The 16039-nt window shown below is 44.1% G+C and overlaps 1 protein-coding gene across 3 annotated transcripts; it reads right to left on the bottom strand.

Moving 5' to 3' along the window:
* Positions 1-10278: 10278 nt before the first annotated feature.
* Positions 10279-16039, bottom strand: LOC112247783 (proline-rich protein 15). Of its 3 annotated transcripts, none has more exons than XM_024416609.2 (3): positions 15670-16039; positions 14011-14168; positions 10279-12255 (listed from the first exon to the last, which is right to left on the bottom strand). In XM_024416609.2, exons 2-3 carry the CDS (start codon positions 14156-14158, stop codon positions 11987-11989), a joined length of 417 nt encoding a protein of 138 aa, XP_024272377.1. In that variant the 5' UTR covers positions 14159-14168; positions 15670-16039; the 3' UTR covers positions 10279-11986. The 3 variants fall into 3 exon arrangements, with proteins under 3 accessions (XP_024272377.1, XP_024272376.1, XP_024272375.1); XM_024416608.2 differs by having other exon boundaries at positions 10279-12258; positions 14011-14165; XM_024416607.2 differs by having other exon boundaries at positions 10279-12258; positions 15670-16037.

The raw sequence follows: 16039 nt of genomic DNA, 5'->3' as shown, positions 1-16039 counted from the left end.
CTGTAGAGTAGGACTGTTGATGCTCTGGTCTACTGTAGACTAGGACTGTTGATGCCCTGGTCTACTGTAGAGTAGGACTGTTGATGCCCTGGTCTACCGTAGAGTAGGACTGTTGATGCTATTGTCTACTGTAGAGTAGGACTGTTGATGCTCTGGTCTACTGTAGACTAGGACTGTTGATGATCTGGTCTACCGCAAACTAGGACTGTTGATGCTCTGGTCTACCGCAAACTAGGACTGTTTATGCTCTGGTCTACCGTGAACTAGGACTGTTGATGCTCTGGTCTACTGTAGACTAGGACTGTTGATGCTCTGGTCTACTGTAGACTAGGACTGTTGATGCTCTGGTCTACCGTGACCTAGGACTGTTGATGCTCTGGTCTACTGTAGAGTAGGACTGTTGATGCTCTGGTCTACTGTAGACTAGGACTGTTGATGCCCTGGTCTACTGTAGAGTAGGACTGTTGATGCTCTGGTCTACTGTAGAGTAGGACTGTTGATGCTCTGGTCTACTGTAGAGTAGGACTGTTGATGCTCTGGTCTACTGTAGAGTAGGACTGTTGATGCTCTGGTCCACTGTAGAGTAGGACTGTTGATGCTCTGGTCTACTGTAGACTAGGACTGTGTGCAATAATCTCTGCCTTTTACCAATAATATGTACTGAATACGTTGTGTGAACTACAGTGTGTATTATAGTGTATTACATATTGGCATTGTTGAATACTCCTTTCTGATAGGCTTGAAGGGCATTCTAGAGCGTGGATTATTTCCTGTTTTACGCACGGCATATATGCACGATAGAATTCAATGGCTATAGTTCATTTACATGTTTAGTTTGAGCTGCTTTGAATTGCAAAAGTCAAATTGAAAACAGTATTGGTATTGTCGAATTAGATTCCATAATAGCGAGCTAGGACTGAGGGTTTGGTTAGCTAAACTACCAAGTCTGTTTGGTTACCATGGCAACTACTGTAACTACAGTATCTAGTCAACTTGCTAACTTATTCAGTGGTTGTTCAACACATTTCTACCGGTAAAAAAAAACACATTTTCAGTAGTAAATGTGTTAAATTATAGACACGCTATAAAAGGGAAAGGTCAGTTCACCGCGAGCACGTCGTTCATTATTTTCTAAAGAACGTATAACGTTAGAGCCCCGAGTTGATTAGCTTTACTACTGAAAATGTGTTATTTTACCGGTAGAAATGTGTTGAACAACCACTGAATAAGTTAGCAAGTTGACTAGATACTACTGTAGTTACAGTAGTTGCCGTAGCCTGATCCCAGGTCTGCCTGTAGCCTGATACCAGGTCTGTCTGTACCCTGGTCCCAGGTCTGTCTGTAGCCTGATACCAGGTCTGTCTGTAGCCTGATACCAGGTCTGTCTGTAGCCTGATCCCAGGTCTGTCTGTAGCCTGATCCCAGGTCTGTCTGTAGCCTGATCCCATGTCTGTCTGTAGCCTGATACCATGTCTGTCTGTAGCCTGATCCCATATCTGTCTGTAGCCTGGTCCCATATCTGTCTGTAGCCTGGTCCCAGATCTGTCTGTAGCCTGGTCCCAGGTCTGTCTGTAGCCTGATCCCAGATCTGTCTGTAGCCTGGTCCCAGATCTGTCTGTAGCCTGGTCCCAGATCTGTCTGTACCCTGGTCCCAGGTCTGTCTGTAGCCTGATCCCAGATCCGTCTGTAGCCTGGTCCCAGGTCTGTCTGTAGCCTGATCCCAGATCTGTCTGTAGCCTGGTCCCAGGTCTGTCTGTAGCCTGGTCCCAGATCTGTCTGTAGCCTGGTCCCAGATCTGTCTGTAGCCTGGTCCCAGATCTGTCTGTAGCCTGATCCCAGATCTGTCTGTAGCCTGGTCCCAGATCTGTCTGTAGCCTGGTCCCAGGTCTGTCTGTAGCCTGGTCCCAGATCTGTCTGTACCCTGGTCCCAGGTCTGTCTGTAGCCTGATCCCAGATCCGTCTGTACCCTGGTCCCAGGTCTGTCGGTAGCCTGGTCCCAGATCTGTCTGTACCCTGGTCCCAGGTCTGTCGGTAGCCTGGTCCCAGATCTGTCGGTAGCCTGGTCCCAGGTCTGTCGGTAGCCTGGTCCCAGGTCTGTCGGTAGCCTGGTCCCAGGTCTGTCGGTAGCCTGGTCCCAGGTCTGTCGGTAGCCTGGTCCCAGGTCTGTCGGTAGCCTGGTCCCAGGTCAAATCAAATCAAATCAAATCAAATGTATTTATATAGCCCTTCGTACATCAGCTGATATCTCAAAGTGCTGTACAGAAACCCAGCCTAAAACCCCAAACAGCAAGCAATGCAGGTGTAGAAGCACGGTGGCTAGGAAAAACTCCCTAGAAAGGCCAAAACCTAGGAAGAAACCTAGAGAGGAACCAGGCTATGTGGGGTGGCCAGTCCTCTTCTGGCTGTGCCGGGTGGAGATTATAACAGAACATGGCCAAGATGTTCAAATGTTCATAAATGACCAGCATGGTTGAATAATAATAAGGCAGAACAGTTGAAACTGGAGCAGCAGCACAGTCAGGTGGAAGTTGAAACTGGAGCAGCAGCATGGCCAGGTGGACTGGGGACAGCAAGGAGTCATCATGTCAGGTAGTCCTGGGGCATGGTCCTAGGGCTCAGGTCAGTTGAAACTGGAACAGCATTATGGCCAGGTGGACTGGGGACAGCAAGGAGTCATCATGTCAGGTAGTCCTGGGGCATGGTCCTAGGGCTCAGGTCCTCCGAGAGAGAAAGAAAGAGAGAAGGAGAGAATTAGAGAACGCACACTTAGATTCACACAGGACACCGAATAGGACAGGAGGAGTACTCCAGATATAACAAACTGACCCCAGCCCCCCGACACATAAACTACTGCAGCATAAATACTGGAGGCTGAGACAGGAGGGGTCAGGAGACACTGTGGCCCCATCCGAGGACACCCCCGGACAGGGCCAAACAGGAAGGATATAACCCCACCCACTTTGCCAAAGCACAGCCCCCACACCACTAGAGGGATATCTTCAACCACCAACTTACCATCCTGAGACAAGGCTGAGTGTAGCCCACAAAGATCTCCGCCACGGCACAACCCTAGTCTGTCTGTACCCTGATCCCAGGTCTGTCGGTAGCCTGGTCCCAGGTCTGTCTTTCGCCTATTCCATTGTCATTGTCAAGCTCAACTGTTTGGCATGACAATTTTATAAGGAGTTGGCCAGAGCGCAGAAACCGACTAGTCTGGGTACCAGTCTGTTTAGCTATCGTTCAGTCTGTTTAGCTAACATTACACTCCTTGCCACTTCTTTAATTTTAAACGATCTTTGGCATTATGACACAGAGTACAAGGAGTGGAATGTTATTTAAACAGACTCGTACCCGGGCGAGAAACAGACTCACACCCAGGATACTTTCAGTAGGCTACAAATTCCATTCTACTGACCTGCAAGGTCACAGCCAGGAATTTTAGAACGCCAGCTCCCAAGAAAAAGGTGAGGAATATGTCACTACAGAACATTCAAAACCAATCACAGCAACGCTTCCTGCAACAACTTGCATGATGAAATGTCCGGTTGTCACTAGTTACCACAGCCACAAAGTCCAAGTTGACTTTATTGTTTTATTTTATTTTATTGAAAACAAAAAGTAACTATTTTTGGTCTTAATTTAAAGTTAGGGTTATGGATAATGTTAGTAGTGTGGTTAGGGTTAAGGTTAGGTTTATAAAAAAAATCTTATTTTATACATCGTCGAAATAGGAGTGGTTTAGCCATAATTATAAACTTGTGGCTGTGGTAACTAGTAACGACCGAAACGTCCCTGTACGTGTTGACACTCAGGCACGTTTGTTCTACTCCGCTGCGTACAGTATAAATGTCCTGAAACTGTAACAAGTATACTTTATTTAAACACAAAGTGTCGTTGCAGTTCTGCACAAACCTTTTCCTCAAAGTAGAGACATTAGGCTGGTACACCACGAAGGATATCTATAGAGAAAACATGGTCTGTTGAGACATTCTCAAAGTTGGGGTTTTATTCAGGAGTTGCAGAAAAGGGCCTGTCCCAGGATGCCCTCTCTAACTGGGCTCATGGGCGGTCCTCTGATTTAGTTAAACTCAAAAGGGAATTGGAGTTTCCCTCATTAAACAGTCCACAATCACATTACACAATTTTACAAACAGTATCATCCTCACGCATTCATCTTATACAACAATTAGATGTAAACCTCACATCTGAGGCTGTTAAATAAACAGCGTTATGGGAATGTGGCCGCACCGTCTCCAATGAGTTTCACAAACTTGTACCAAACGGACCAGTTCGTAGCTGGATTCTTCACCGATCTTTTATACCTTCGGACCTCAAGTTCTGTGAGGTGGAAGAAATTCCTTTGTTCTCTATGAAACTTCACTCTGTCTCTTATACTGTGTGGCCATGAGGAGATAATCTCCTCCGGGAATTTACGACCTCTCTGACCACAGCAGCCTGGTTGTAGGAGGCAGAGAGAGGGGATGGTGCTCGCTGTACTCAACGAGGGCAACGTCATGACACATTACTACACAGTACTGTATTGATATGCTGGAGAGATGGGCCATACTCTACATCCTGTAAAAGTTCTGTATTGATATACTGGAGAGATGGGCCATACTCTACATACTGTACAAGTTCTGTATTGATATTCTGGAGAGATGGGCCATACTCTACACACTGTACAAGTTCTGTATTGATATTCTGGAGAGATGGGCCATACTCTACATACTGTACAAGTTCTGTATTGATATTCTGAAGAGATGGGCCATACTCTACATACTGTAAAAGTTCTGTATTGATATTCTGGAGAGATGGGCCATACTCTACATACTGTAAAAGTTCTGTATTGATATTCTGGAGAGATGGGCCATACTCTACATACTGTAAAAGTTCTGTATTGATATTCTGGAGAGATGGGCCATACTCTACATACTGTAAAAGTTCTGTATTGATATTCTGGAGAGATGGGCCATACTCTACATACTGTAAAAGTTCTGTATTGATATTCTGGAGAGATGGGCCATACTCTACATACTGTAAAAGTTCTGTATTGATATTCTGGAGAGATGGGCCAACTACATACTGCAAGTTCTGTATTGATATTCTGAAGAGATGGGCCATACTCTACATACTGTAAAAGTTCTGTATTGATATTCTGGAGAGATGGGCCAAACATACTGTAAAAGTTCTGTATTGATATTCTGGAGAGATGGGCCATACTCTACATACTGTAAAAGTTCTGTATTGATATTCTGGAGAGATGGGCCATACTCTACATACTGTAAAAGTTCTGTATTGATATTCTGGAGAGATGGGCCATACTCTACATACTGTAAAAGTTCTGTATTGATATTCTGGAGAGATGGGCATTCTACATACTGTAAAAGTTCTGTATTGATATACTGGAGAGATGGGCCATCTCTACATACTGTACAAGTTCTGTATTGATATTCTGGAGAGATGGGCCACTCTACACACTGTAAAAGTTCTGTATTGATATTCTGGAGAGATGGGCCATACTCTACATACTGTAAAAGTTCTGTATTGATATTCTGGAGAGATGGGCCATACTCTACATACTGTAAAAGTTCTGTATTGATATTCTGGAGAGATGGGCCATACTCTACATACTGTAAAAGTTCTGTATTGATATTCTGGAGAGATGGGCCATACTCTACATACTGTAAAAGTTCTGTATTGATATTCTGGAGAGATGGGCCATACTCTACATACTGTAAAAGTTCTGTATTGATATTCTGGAGAGATGGGCCATACTCTACATACTGTAAAAGTTCTGTATTGATATACTGGAGAGATGGGCCATACTCTACATACTGTACAAGTTCTGTATTGATATTCTGGAGAGATGGGCCATACTCTACATACTGTAAAAGTTCTGTATTGATATTCTGGGAGATGGGCCATACTCTACATACTGTAAAAGTTCTGTATTGATATTCTGGAGAGATGGGCCATACTCTACATACTGTAAAAGTTCTGTATTGATATTCTGGAGAGATGGGCCATACTCTACATACTGTAAAAGTTCTGTACAGTATAGCAACTACCTGCACATATTGGAATCGTTGCTCCTTAACTCTGAATTCCTTTCAAAAGGCACAAGGAACAAATGCTTTGTCCTTATCTGGTTCTTCTGAACGATCTGGTCAATGGTGGAAATTCTGATGCTGTCAATCCCTTGGAAGACTACCTGGTCTTCAACTATTTGGGTTTGAATTTCACTCAAACGGATGGCATTATCGGCAATCACCATATTCACCAGGGCAGTCTCCTAAGTCTCCGCCTACCTCCATATTCACCAGGGCAGTCTCCTAAGTCTCCACCTACCTCCATATTCACCAGGGCAGTCTCCTAAGTCTCTACCTACCTCCATATTCACCAGGGCAGTCTCCTAAGTCTCCACCTACCTCCATATTCACCAGGGCAGTCTCCTACGTCTCCACCTACCTCCATATTCACCAGGGCAGTCTCCTAAGTCTCCGCCTACCTCCATATTCACCAGGGCAGTCTCCTAAGTCTCCACCTACCTCCATATTCACCAGGGCAGTCTCCTAAGTCTCCACCTACCTCCATATTCACCAGGGCAGTCTCCTAAGTCTCCACCTACCTCCATATTCACCAGGGCAGTCTCCTAAGTATCCACCTACCTCCATATTCACCAGGGCAGTCTCCTAAGTCTCCGCCTACCTCCATATTCACCAGGGCAGTCTCCTAAGTCTCTACCTACCTCCATATTCACCAGGGCAGTCTCCTAAGTCTCTGCCTACCTCCATATTCACCAGGGCAGTCTCCTAAGTCTCCACCTACCTCCATATTCACCAGGGCAGTCTCCTAAGTCTCCGCCTACCTCCATATTCACCAGGGCAGTCTTCTAAGTCTCCACCTACCTCCATATTCACCAGGGCAGTCTCCTAAGTCTCCACCTACCTCCATATTCACCAGGGCAGTCTCATAAGTCTCCACCTACCTCCATATTCACCAGGGCAGTCCTAAGTCTCCAGCTACCTCCATATTCACCAGGGCAGTCTCCTAAGTATCCACCTACCTCCATATTCACCAGGGCAGTCTCCTAAGTCTCTGCCTACCTCCATATTCACCAGGGCAGTCTCCTAAGTCTCCGCCTACCTCCATATTCACCAGGGCAGTCTCCTAAGTCTCCACCTACCTCCATATTCACCAGGGCAGTCTCCTAAGTCTCCGCCTACCTCCATATTCACCAGGGCAGTCTCCTAAGTCTCCACCTACCTCCATATTCCCCAGGGCAGTCTCCACCTACCTCCATATTCACCAGGGCAGTCTCCTAAGTCTCCACCTACCTCCATATTCACCAGGGCAGTCTCCTAAGTCTCCACCTACCTCCATATTCACCAGGGCAGTCTAAGTCTCCACCTACCTCCATATTCACCAGGGCAGTCTCCTAAGTCTCCACCTACCTCCATATTCACCAGGGCAGTCTCCTAAGTCTCTGCCTACCTCCATATTCACCAGGGCAGTCTCCTAAGTCTCTGCCTACCTCCATATTCACCAGGGCAGTCTCCTAAGTCTCCACCTACCTCCATATTCCCCAGGGCAGTCTCCACCTACCTCCATATTCACCAGGGCAGTCTCCTAAGTCTCCACCTACCTCCATATTCACCAGGGCAGTCTCCTAAGTCTCCGCCTACCTCCATATTCACCAGGGCAGTCTCCTAAGTCTCCACCTACCTCCATATTCACCAGGGCAGTCTCCTAAGTCTCCACCTACCTCCATATTCACCAGGGCAGTCTCCTAAGTCTCCACCTACCTCCATATTCCCCAGGGCAGTCTCCACCTACCTCCATATTCACCAGGGCAGTCTCCTAAGTCTCCACCTAGCTCCATATTCACCAGGGCAGTCTCCTAAGTCTCCACCTACCTCCATATTCACCAGGGCAGTCTCCTAAGTCTCCACCTACCTCCATATTCACCAGGGCAGTCTCCTAAGTCTCCACCTACCTCCATATTCACCAGGGCAGTCTCCTAAGTCTCTGCCTACCTCCATATTTACCAGGGCAGTCTCCTAAGTCTCCACCTACCTCCATATTCACCAGGGCAGTCTCCTAAGTCTCCGCCTACCTCCATATTCACCAGGGCAGTCTTCTAAGTCTCCACCTACCTCCATATTCACCAGGGCAGTCTCCTAAGTCTCCACCTACCTCCATATTCACCAGGGCAGTCTCCTGCTCAGCTGTCCATTGTTCCAAAGCACATGGACACGCCTCTAGGCCCTATTTATTGATTCTGCCATTCTGATTGGTGTGTTAACAATTTTGAGGCTTAGTGTTTGCACCTGGAGAAAGGTGTGCTCTTTGAGTTTAGGTTGTGATGACTTGAGTTAACTATATTGAGAGCATGTGTTTGCTGAATGAATACAGAGTGCAATGAATGATTTAATTGGCCACGTTTGTGTAAGGTTTTGGAGGAAGAGTTTTGAATATTGAAACGTGTGGAAACAGGTGAATAGTGTTTACGGTGGGAAATGCGTGTGTGTTTTTGGAATGACGTAAGGGTGTTTGTGCTACAGGAACCAGTTTTTTGTGTTTAAACAATCGAGATAAACTGTAAAAAAATATATATATATGTATATAGAAAGGTGTATGTGTGTCCAGCTATACTCAGAGACAAGCAGCCTGGAGGAGGACCCATCTCTGATTGGACAGTCCCTGGCTCCTCCATGCCCACCAGCTATACTCAGAGACAAACAGCCTGGAGGAGGACTCTCTCTGATTGGACAGTCCCTGGCTCCTCCATGACCGCCAGTGACAGACAGAGACAAACAGCCTGGAGGAGGACTCTCTCTGATTGGACAGTCCCTGGCTCCTCCATGCCCACCAGTGACAGACAGAGACAAACAGCCTGGAGGAGGACTCTCTCTGATTGGACAGTCCCTGGCTCCTCCATGCCCACCAGTGACAGACAGAGACAAACAGCCTGGAGGAGGACTCTCTCTGATTGGACAGTCCCTGGCTCCTCCATGACCGCCAGTGACAGACAGAGGAAGGTGGTGGCACAGGGATGTTGATTTGATTGACAGACAGACAATGTGAAGCCAGGTGTGTTGACAATGTGAAACCAGGTGTGTTGACAGACAGACAATGTGAAACCAGGTGTGTTGACAGACAGACAATGTGAAACCAGGTAGATTGTATTAATGACAATAATAAGCTATATTAACAATAAAGGAGATTCTCTGCTCTCTGTAGGAAGAGAGCATGACATGTGTCTTCAACTCAAATGGCACCCTATAACGCATGGGGGTCTGGTAAAAAAGTAGTGCACTATGTTGGGAATAGGGTGCCAGTAGTCTACTGTGTAGGGCATGGGGGTCTGGTAAAAAAGTAGTGCACTATGTTGGGAATAGGGTGCCAGTAGTCTACTGTGTAGGGCATGGGGGTCTGGTAAAAAAGTAGTGCACTATGTTGGGAATAGGGTGCCAGTAGTCTACTGTGTAGGGCATGGGGGTCTGGTAAAAAAGTAGTGCACTATGTTGGGAATAGGGTGCCAGTAGTCTACTGTGTAGGGCATGGGGGTCTGGTAAAAAGTAGTGCACTATGTTGGGAATAGGGTGCCAGTAGTCTACTGTGTAGGGCATAGGGGTCTGGTAAAAAAGTAGTGCACTATGTTGGGAATAGGGTGCCAGTAGTCTACTGTGTAGGGCATAGGGGTCTGGTAAAAAAGTAGTGCACTATGTTGGGAATAGGGTGCCAGTAGTCTACTGTGTAGGGCATAGGGGTCTGGTAAAAAAGTAGTGCACTATGTTGGGAATAGGGTGCCAGTAGTCCACTATGTAGGGAAGAGGGTGCCAGTAGTCCACTGTGTAGGGAAGAGGGTGCCAGTAGTCCACTGTGTAGGGAAGAGGGTGCCAGTAGTCCACTGTGTAGGGAAGAGGGTGCCAGTAGTCCACTGTGTAGGGAAGAGGGTGCCAGTAGTCCACTGTGTAGGGAAGAGGGTGCCAGTAGTCCACTGTGTAGGGAAGAGGGTGCCAGTAGTCCACTATGTTGGGAATAGGGTGCCAGTAGTCCACTGTGTAGGGAAGAGGGTGCCAGTAGTCCACTATGTTGGGAATAGGGTGCCAGTAGTCCACTGTGTAGGGAAGAGGGTGCCATTTGGGTCGCACACTGACTTTTGGGTCATGTGATTCACAACGTTACTGAGTCAGGAAATAAGCGAGACGCCACTGACTCTCACAGAGATGTACATACAGTATGTAGTCACACACACCAGTGTTCACACAGACATGGAGACATTGATCAATGTTTATTTGTTCTTCTGTCATTACAACAATCATGTTTAGCCTTCATTGCAGCATTTACAGACCATGATGTATGTGTCACGTCCAAGCACAGTGATGTCAATTACTGACTAGTTTAGTTTCTAATAGTACCTTCCATCAGGATTATATATATCTATAACACCTTACCTTCTATCAGGATTATATATATCTATAACACCTTACCTTCTATCAGGATTATATATATCTATAACACCTTACCTTCTATCAGGATTATATATATCTATAACACCTTACCTTCTATCAGGATTATATATATCTATAACACCTTACCTTCTATCAGGATTATATATATCTATAACACCTTACCTTCTATCAGGATTATATATATCTATAACACCTTACCTTCCATCAGGATTTGCTCCAGACAGTGATGTTTCCCTCTAAAACGTGTGCCTGTATGTAACTGAATAGCAGCTAGTGGATATAATCTTATATTTTCACCTGTCCGGTCACAAACACCAATGCTCATTCATTCAAGCAATCCCACCTCTTTTAAAAAAAACAAATGAGGTACCCTTCTAACCCACTGTAATCATAGTTTAAAAAAAACACAGAAAAACAACATTGATTAGTAAAAAACATTATTATATCCTTCATATTCAAAATATTACGCGTATATATATGTAAACATCTTATAAACAGCGTATCATTTCCTGGAATGTGCATAGCTGTGTGTGTGTCTCATTTTCAGTATACTGTTTGGATACAGAAAACGCTAGAAAGGTCTGGATAGTTTTTAAAGCTGAAAGGTGATACTTCTTACAGAAAACAGTCCTTCCTTCCTTCCTTTCTTGAAGGAGCCTAACCACTGATCTTTAGGGGATTGGATTAGTAAAGACACACTTGTCTTCCTATTGCTTTAAATCAATCAAACCTTTGTCAGATCTGTGATTTCCTCAGGGAAGGACTGTCACTGAGAAACGTTCACTACTGCCAATCAGCAGTCCATTATAATGTAACAAGACAGGCGGTACAGGAGAGTATAACTTCATTTCTGATCAGTTCACTTTCTATGTGATGGGAAACACAGTTCGACACGTTCAACTTCCGATAAGGGATCAATAAATCAAAATCAATTAAATGAATCTCATGTTGATTGGTGAAGAAGCAGAAGCAGTGGAACGGACAGACTCTCTAGTACTGACAAAAGGGTTCCAACTTATCTTCAACTTATCTTCAATTTACCCTCAACTTATCTTCAATTTACCCTCAACTTATCTTCAACTTACCCTCGACTTATCTTCAATTTACCCTCAACTTATCTTCAACTTACCCTCAATTTATCTTCAACTTACCCACAACTTATCTTCAATTTACCCTCGACTTATCTTCAATTTACCCTCAATTTATCTTCAACTTACCCTCGACTTATCTTCAATTTACCCTCAACTTATCTTCAACTTACCCTCAACTTATCTTCAATTTACCCTCAACTTATCTTCAATTTACCCTCGACTTATCTTCAACTTACCCTCAATTTATCTTCAACTTACCCTCAACTTATCTTCAATTTACCCTCAACTTATCTTCAACTTACAATTCATCTTCATCTACCTTCCTCTTTCCCCAGAACGGATGGCCATGTTGAAATAAAGTTCAGAAGTAAGAGCAGTCTTTGGCCACTATCTCCCTCATCCTCATCGCCATCCTCGTCATCGTACGTCCTCTTTCCCAGTAGGAAGACTGGAGCGTGCCCTCTTCTTCTCCTTAAACCGGCCTGACCGAGACACCCTCAGGTTCCTACGACACGTCTGTTCGTTGAAGACCGACTCAAACTGGGAGTCATCGAAGGTCTCGTCGCTGAAGAGGCTGTTGCCTGTACTGACTGGTGCCTGTGACTGCTGTGATGCTGGTGGCTGCTGTGATGCTGGTGGCTGCTGTGATGCTGGTGGCTGTTGGTCGGTTGGGAGTTTGGGGGCTGCTGCTGAGAACAGTAGAATACATGTTGTGGGATTTCAAGGTGGCTTAACATATGTGGCCTGTTTCAGGAACTATGTCGCAGGTCACTACTTTACAGGAGAGCCGTTTGAACGTAAACAATAACTGATGATTTTACGAACGCTCAACACCTGTTGAATATGGCCGGAGTCAGTCAACATCAGCAAAATAACGTAATTAAATTGTTGCCAGCAGCACAGTCACCAACGCTCTGGATAACATGAAAACTGCCTAACCAAGCTCTGCTAGGGGGAGTAAAATGGTCAGAGTATTGGATGGGGACTACAGTTTAAGAGGATGATGATGAATGGGTGGAGACAAAGAGGAGCTTTCTAGACAGGTTTCAAAACATTCAAGGGCCATTTACATTTACACAAGTCAAAGAAGAGCTGTCCTGTAGGTACCAAAACATTCAAGGGCCATTTTCTCAAAAGTGAGTTTTACAAGTTGATCAACTTTCAAAGCAGAATTACTTTCCCATTGTTTCCTCAACTGTAGTGATATAACATTTTGTAGCTCTGTGTCTCTATTTTTATCCAATGTAAAAATAAAAAAAAACACTGTTTCAAATTTTGCAACATATGACAGAATCAAGGCGATCGGTCACATTTTGGGGGCATACAAGGAGGCCATTGACATTTACACAAGTCATTTGTCCAACAATTGTTTAAAGACAAATTATTTAACCTATAATTCACTGTATCACAATTCCAGTGGGTCAGAAGTTTACATACACTAAGTTGACTGTGCTTTTAAACAGCTTGGAATATTCCAGAAAATGATGTCATGGCTTTAGAAGCTTATGATAGGATAATTGACACCATTTGAGTCAATTGGAGGTGTACCTGTGGATGTATTTCAAGGCAACTGCACATGGGGACAAAGATCATACTTTTTGGAGAAATGTTCTCTGGTCTGATGAAACAAAAATAGAACTGTTTGGCCATAATGACCATCGTTATGTTTGGAGGAAAAATGGGGAGGCTTGCAAGCCGAAGAACACCATCCCAACCGTGGAGCACGGGGGTGGCAGCATCATGTTGTGGGGGTGCTTTGCTGCAGGAGGGACTGGTGATCTTCACAAAATAGATGGCATCATGAGGCAGGAAAATTATGTGGATATATTGAAGCAACATCTCAAGACATCAGTCAGGAAGTTAAAGCTTAGTAGCAAATGGGTCTTCCAAATGTACAATGACCCCAAGCATACTTCCAAAGTTGTGGCAAAATGGCTTAAGGACAAGAAAGTCAAGGTATTGGAGTGGCCATCACAAAGCCCTGACCTCAATCCTATTGAACATTTGTGGGCAGAACTGAAAAAGCGTGTGTGAGCAAGGAGGCCTAGAAACCTGACTCAGTTACACCAGCTCTGTCAGGAGGAATGGGTCAAAATTCACCCAACTTATTGTGGGAAGCTTGTGGAAGGCTACCCGAAACGTTGGACCCAAGTTAAACAATTTAAAGACAATGCTAGCAAATACTAATTGAGTGTATGTAAACTTCTGACCCACTGAGAATGTGATGAAATAAATAAAAGCTGAAATAAATAATTCTCTCTACAATTATTCTGACATTTTCACATTCATAAAATAAAGTGTTGATCCTAACTGACCTAAAACAGGGATTTTTTTATTATTACTAGGATTAAATTTCAGTAACTGTGAAAAACAGAGTTTATTAAATGTATTTAAGGTGTATGTAAACCTCCGACTTCACTGCGGGTGCTGAGATGACTTACAGTGTGGTGTTGCTAGGACTCCCTGTGTGCTGGGCGTCAGAGGGTCCTTCACTGTGTCGGGGAGCTGAGTGGCGATGTCCTTGGTACCACTACTTGTTCTCTTATTGCTCCCCATAAACACTCTCCACCAAGTCACTCTCTCTGCCATCCTCCACCTGCTAGAGACATTAACAGGTCCACCTTTATGCCGAGTATCACTCAGACATGTATTAAACAGTATATCTAAAACAAATGTTGTCATAGTGATGTCATAGTGATGTCATAGTGATGTCATAGTGACGTCATAGTGATGTACAGGTCGGTACAGTGTTATTGCAATGTAATAACTGTTTACAATACTGCTGGTACAATCACGCAATGAATATTACGTTGTTTTTTTTTACACCAAACATCCCGAGCAGCATAATGCATACTCATCATCATCATCTTCATCATCAGCAATTATAGCTCTATGATGATGCCCACAGTGCCAATTATATCCTGACATTCGGGAGATCTTTAAAAAAAAAAAAAATTATGTGACTTCCTTTAACGGTAGAAATGTATTCTATTTTAATGTGGCATGATCTTCATGATGCTTTCATCTGATTGTCAAAAAAATATATATATATTTTAAAAACATAAGGCTACATGCACATGTTCGTTTCACTCCAAAATGATTTTGTGCATCACAACAGCGCACTGTGCACCGTACCATATATATGAAATATATGAGACGCACTGTGCACCGTACCATATATATGAAATATATGAGACGCACTGTGCACCGTACCATATATATGAAATATATGGGACGCACTGTGCACCATACCATATATATGAAATATATGGGACGCACTGTGCACCATACCATATATATGAAATATATGGGACGCACTGTGCACCATACCATATATATGAAATATATGGGACGCACTGTGCACCGTCCCATACATATGAAAATATATGAGACGCACTATGCACCATCCCATATGGGACGCACTGTGCACCTTACCATACATATGAAATATATGGGACGCACTGTGCACCATACCATATATATGAAATATATGGGACGCACTGTGCACCGTCCCATACATATGAAAATATATGAGACGCACTATGCACCATCCCATATGGGACGCACTGTGCACCGCGATTGGAAGAATAGAAAGAGACATCTGTTATAAGACACACCAACAAGTCTAAATTACATTCGGTGATTGTCATTAGGCCTGCACTCTTGTAGCCTGATTAATTGATACGTTTTGTTTTTTTTGTCAAAAATGAAAGTGTGGACACATGAGAAGGTGTTGAAATATGGGATATATGTATGATATTTAAAAAAAAAAATTAAAAAAAATAAGGCTACATGCACATGTTCGTTCCACTACAAAAAGACTATATGAAATATATGAGACGCAAATACAGTGTCTAGAACCTCATGTCTCATTCGCACACCGATTATGCCTTTATGTTATTCCTGGTCAGTGAAAGCCTATGAATATGAATACAGAACTTCTTTGCAAAAACAAACTAAACAGCAAACACAGCGCATACTATCCGTAACTATCTATGTGGTGCAGAACAGGTTTAATGAGCCGTGAGAACAGCTGAGACAGAGCTGTGATTCACCGCTCAGCAATGCTATAAGCATCTCTACACCACCGGGCCACTCACCTGCACTAATTCGGGCTGGTATGGGACAGGGTCGGAGCGGGTCGGACCTCTTCAAGAACGAACTTTAGTCCGTGTTGATGTAAAAATCCATGGCTGATCTCTTGTGGAGTCAGTTGAAACGGTTTTTATGTTGTGCGTCCTAAAAGTGCGTCTACCTTTACACACGGATTCTCAGCGTAAACTATCTCCACTCATTCTCTTTCCACGGTTGAAAAATATATATATTTAAACCTAAATATCATTCATTTGATTCGCTCTCATAACTCGTTGTTTCGGTGATTCTCTGATTTTTAAAAATACGACTGAATTTACAACTTTATATTGAGGCGTCTGTCTTTTAGTGGACCTGCAGGTTTCCGCCTCCGAAACT

This window comes from Oncorhynchus tshawytscha, linkage group LG13, assembly GCF_018296145.1.
Source record: "Oncorhynchus tshawytscha isolate Ot180627B linkage group LG13, Otsh_v2.0, whole genome shotgun sequence".
Lineage (NCBI taxonomy): Eukaryota > Metazoa > Chordata > Actinopteri > Salmoniformes > Salmonidae > Oncorhynchus > Oncorhynchus tshawytscha.
The sequence above is the reverse complement of the archived record's forward strand: the minus strand, read 5'-3'. Positions and strand labels throughout refer to the sequence as shown.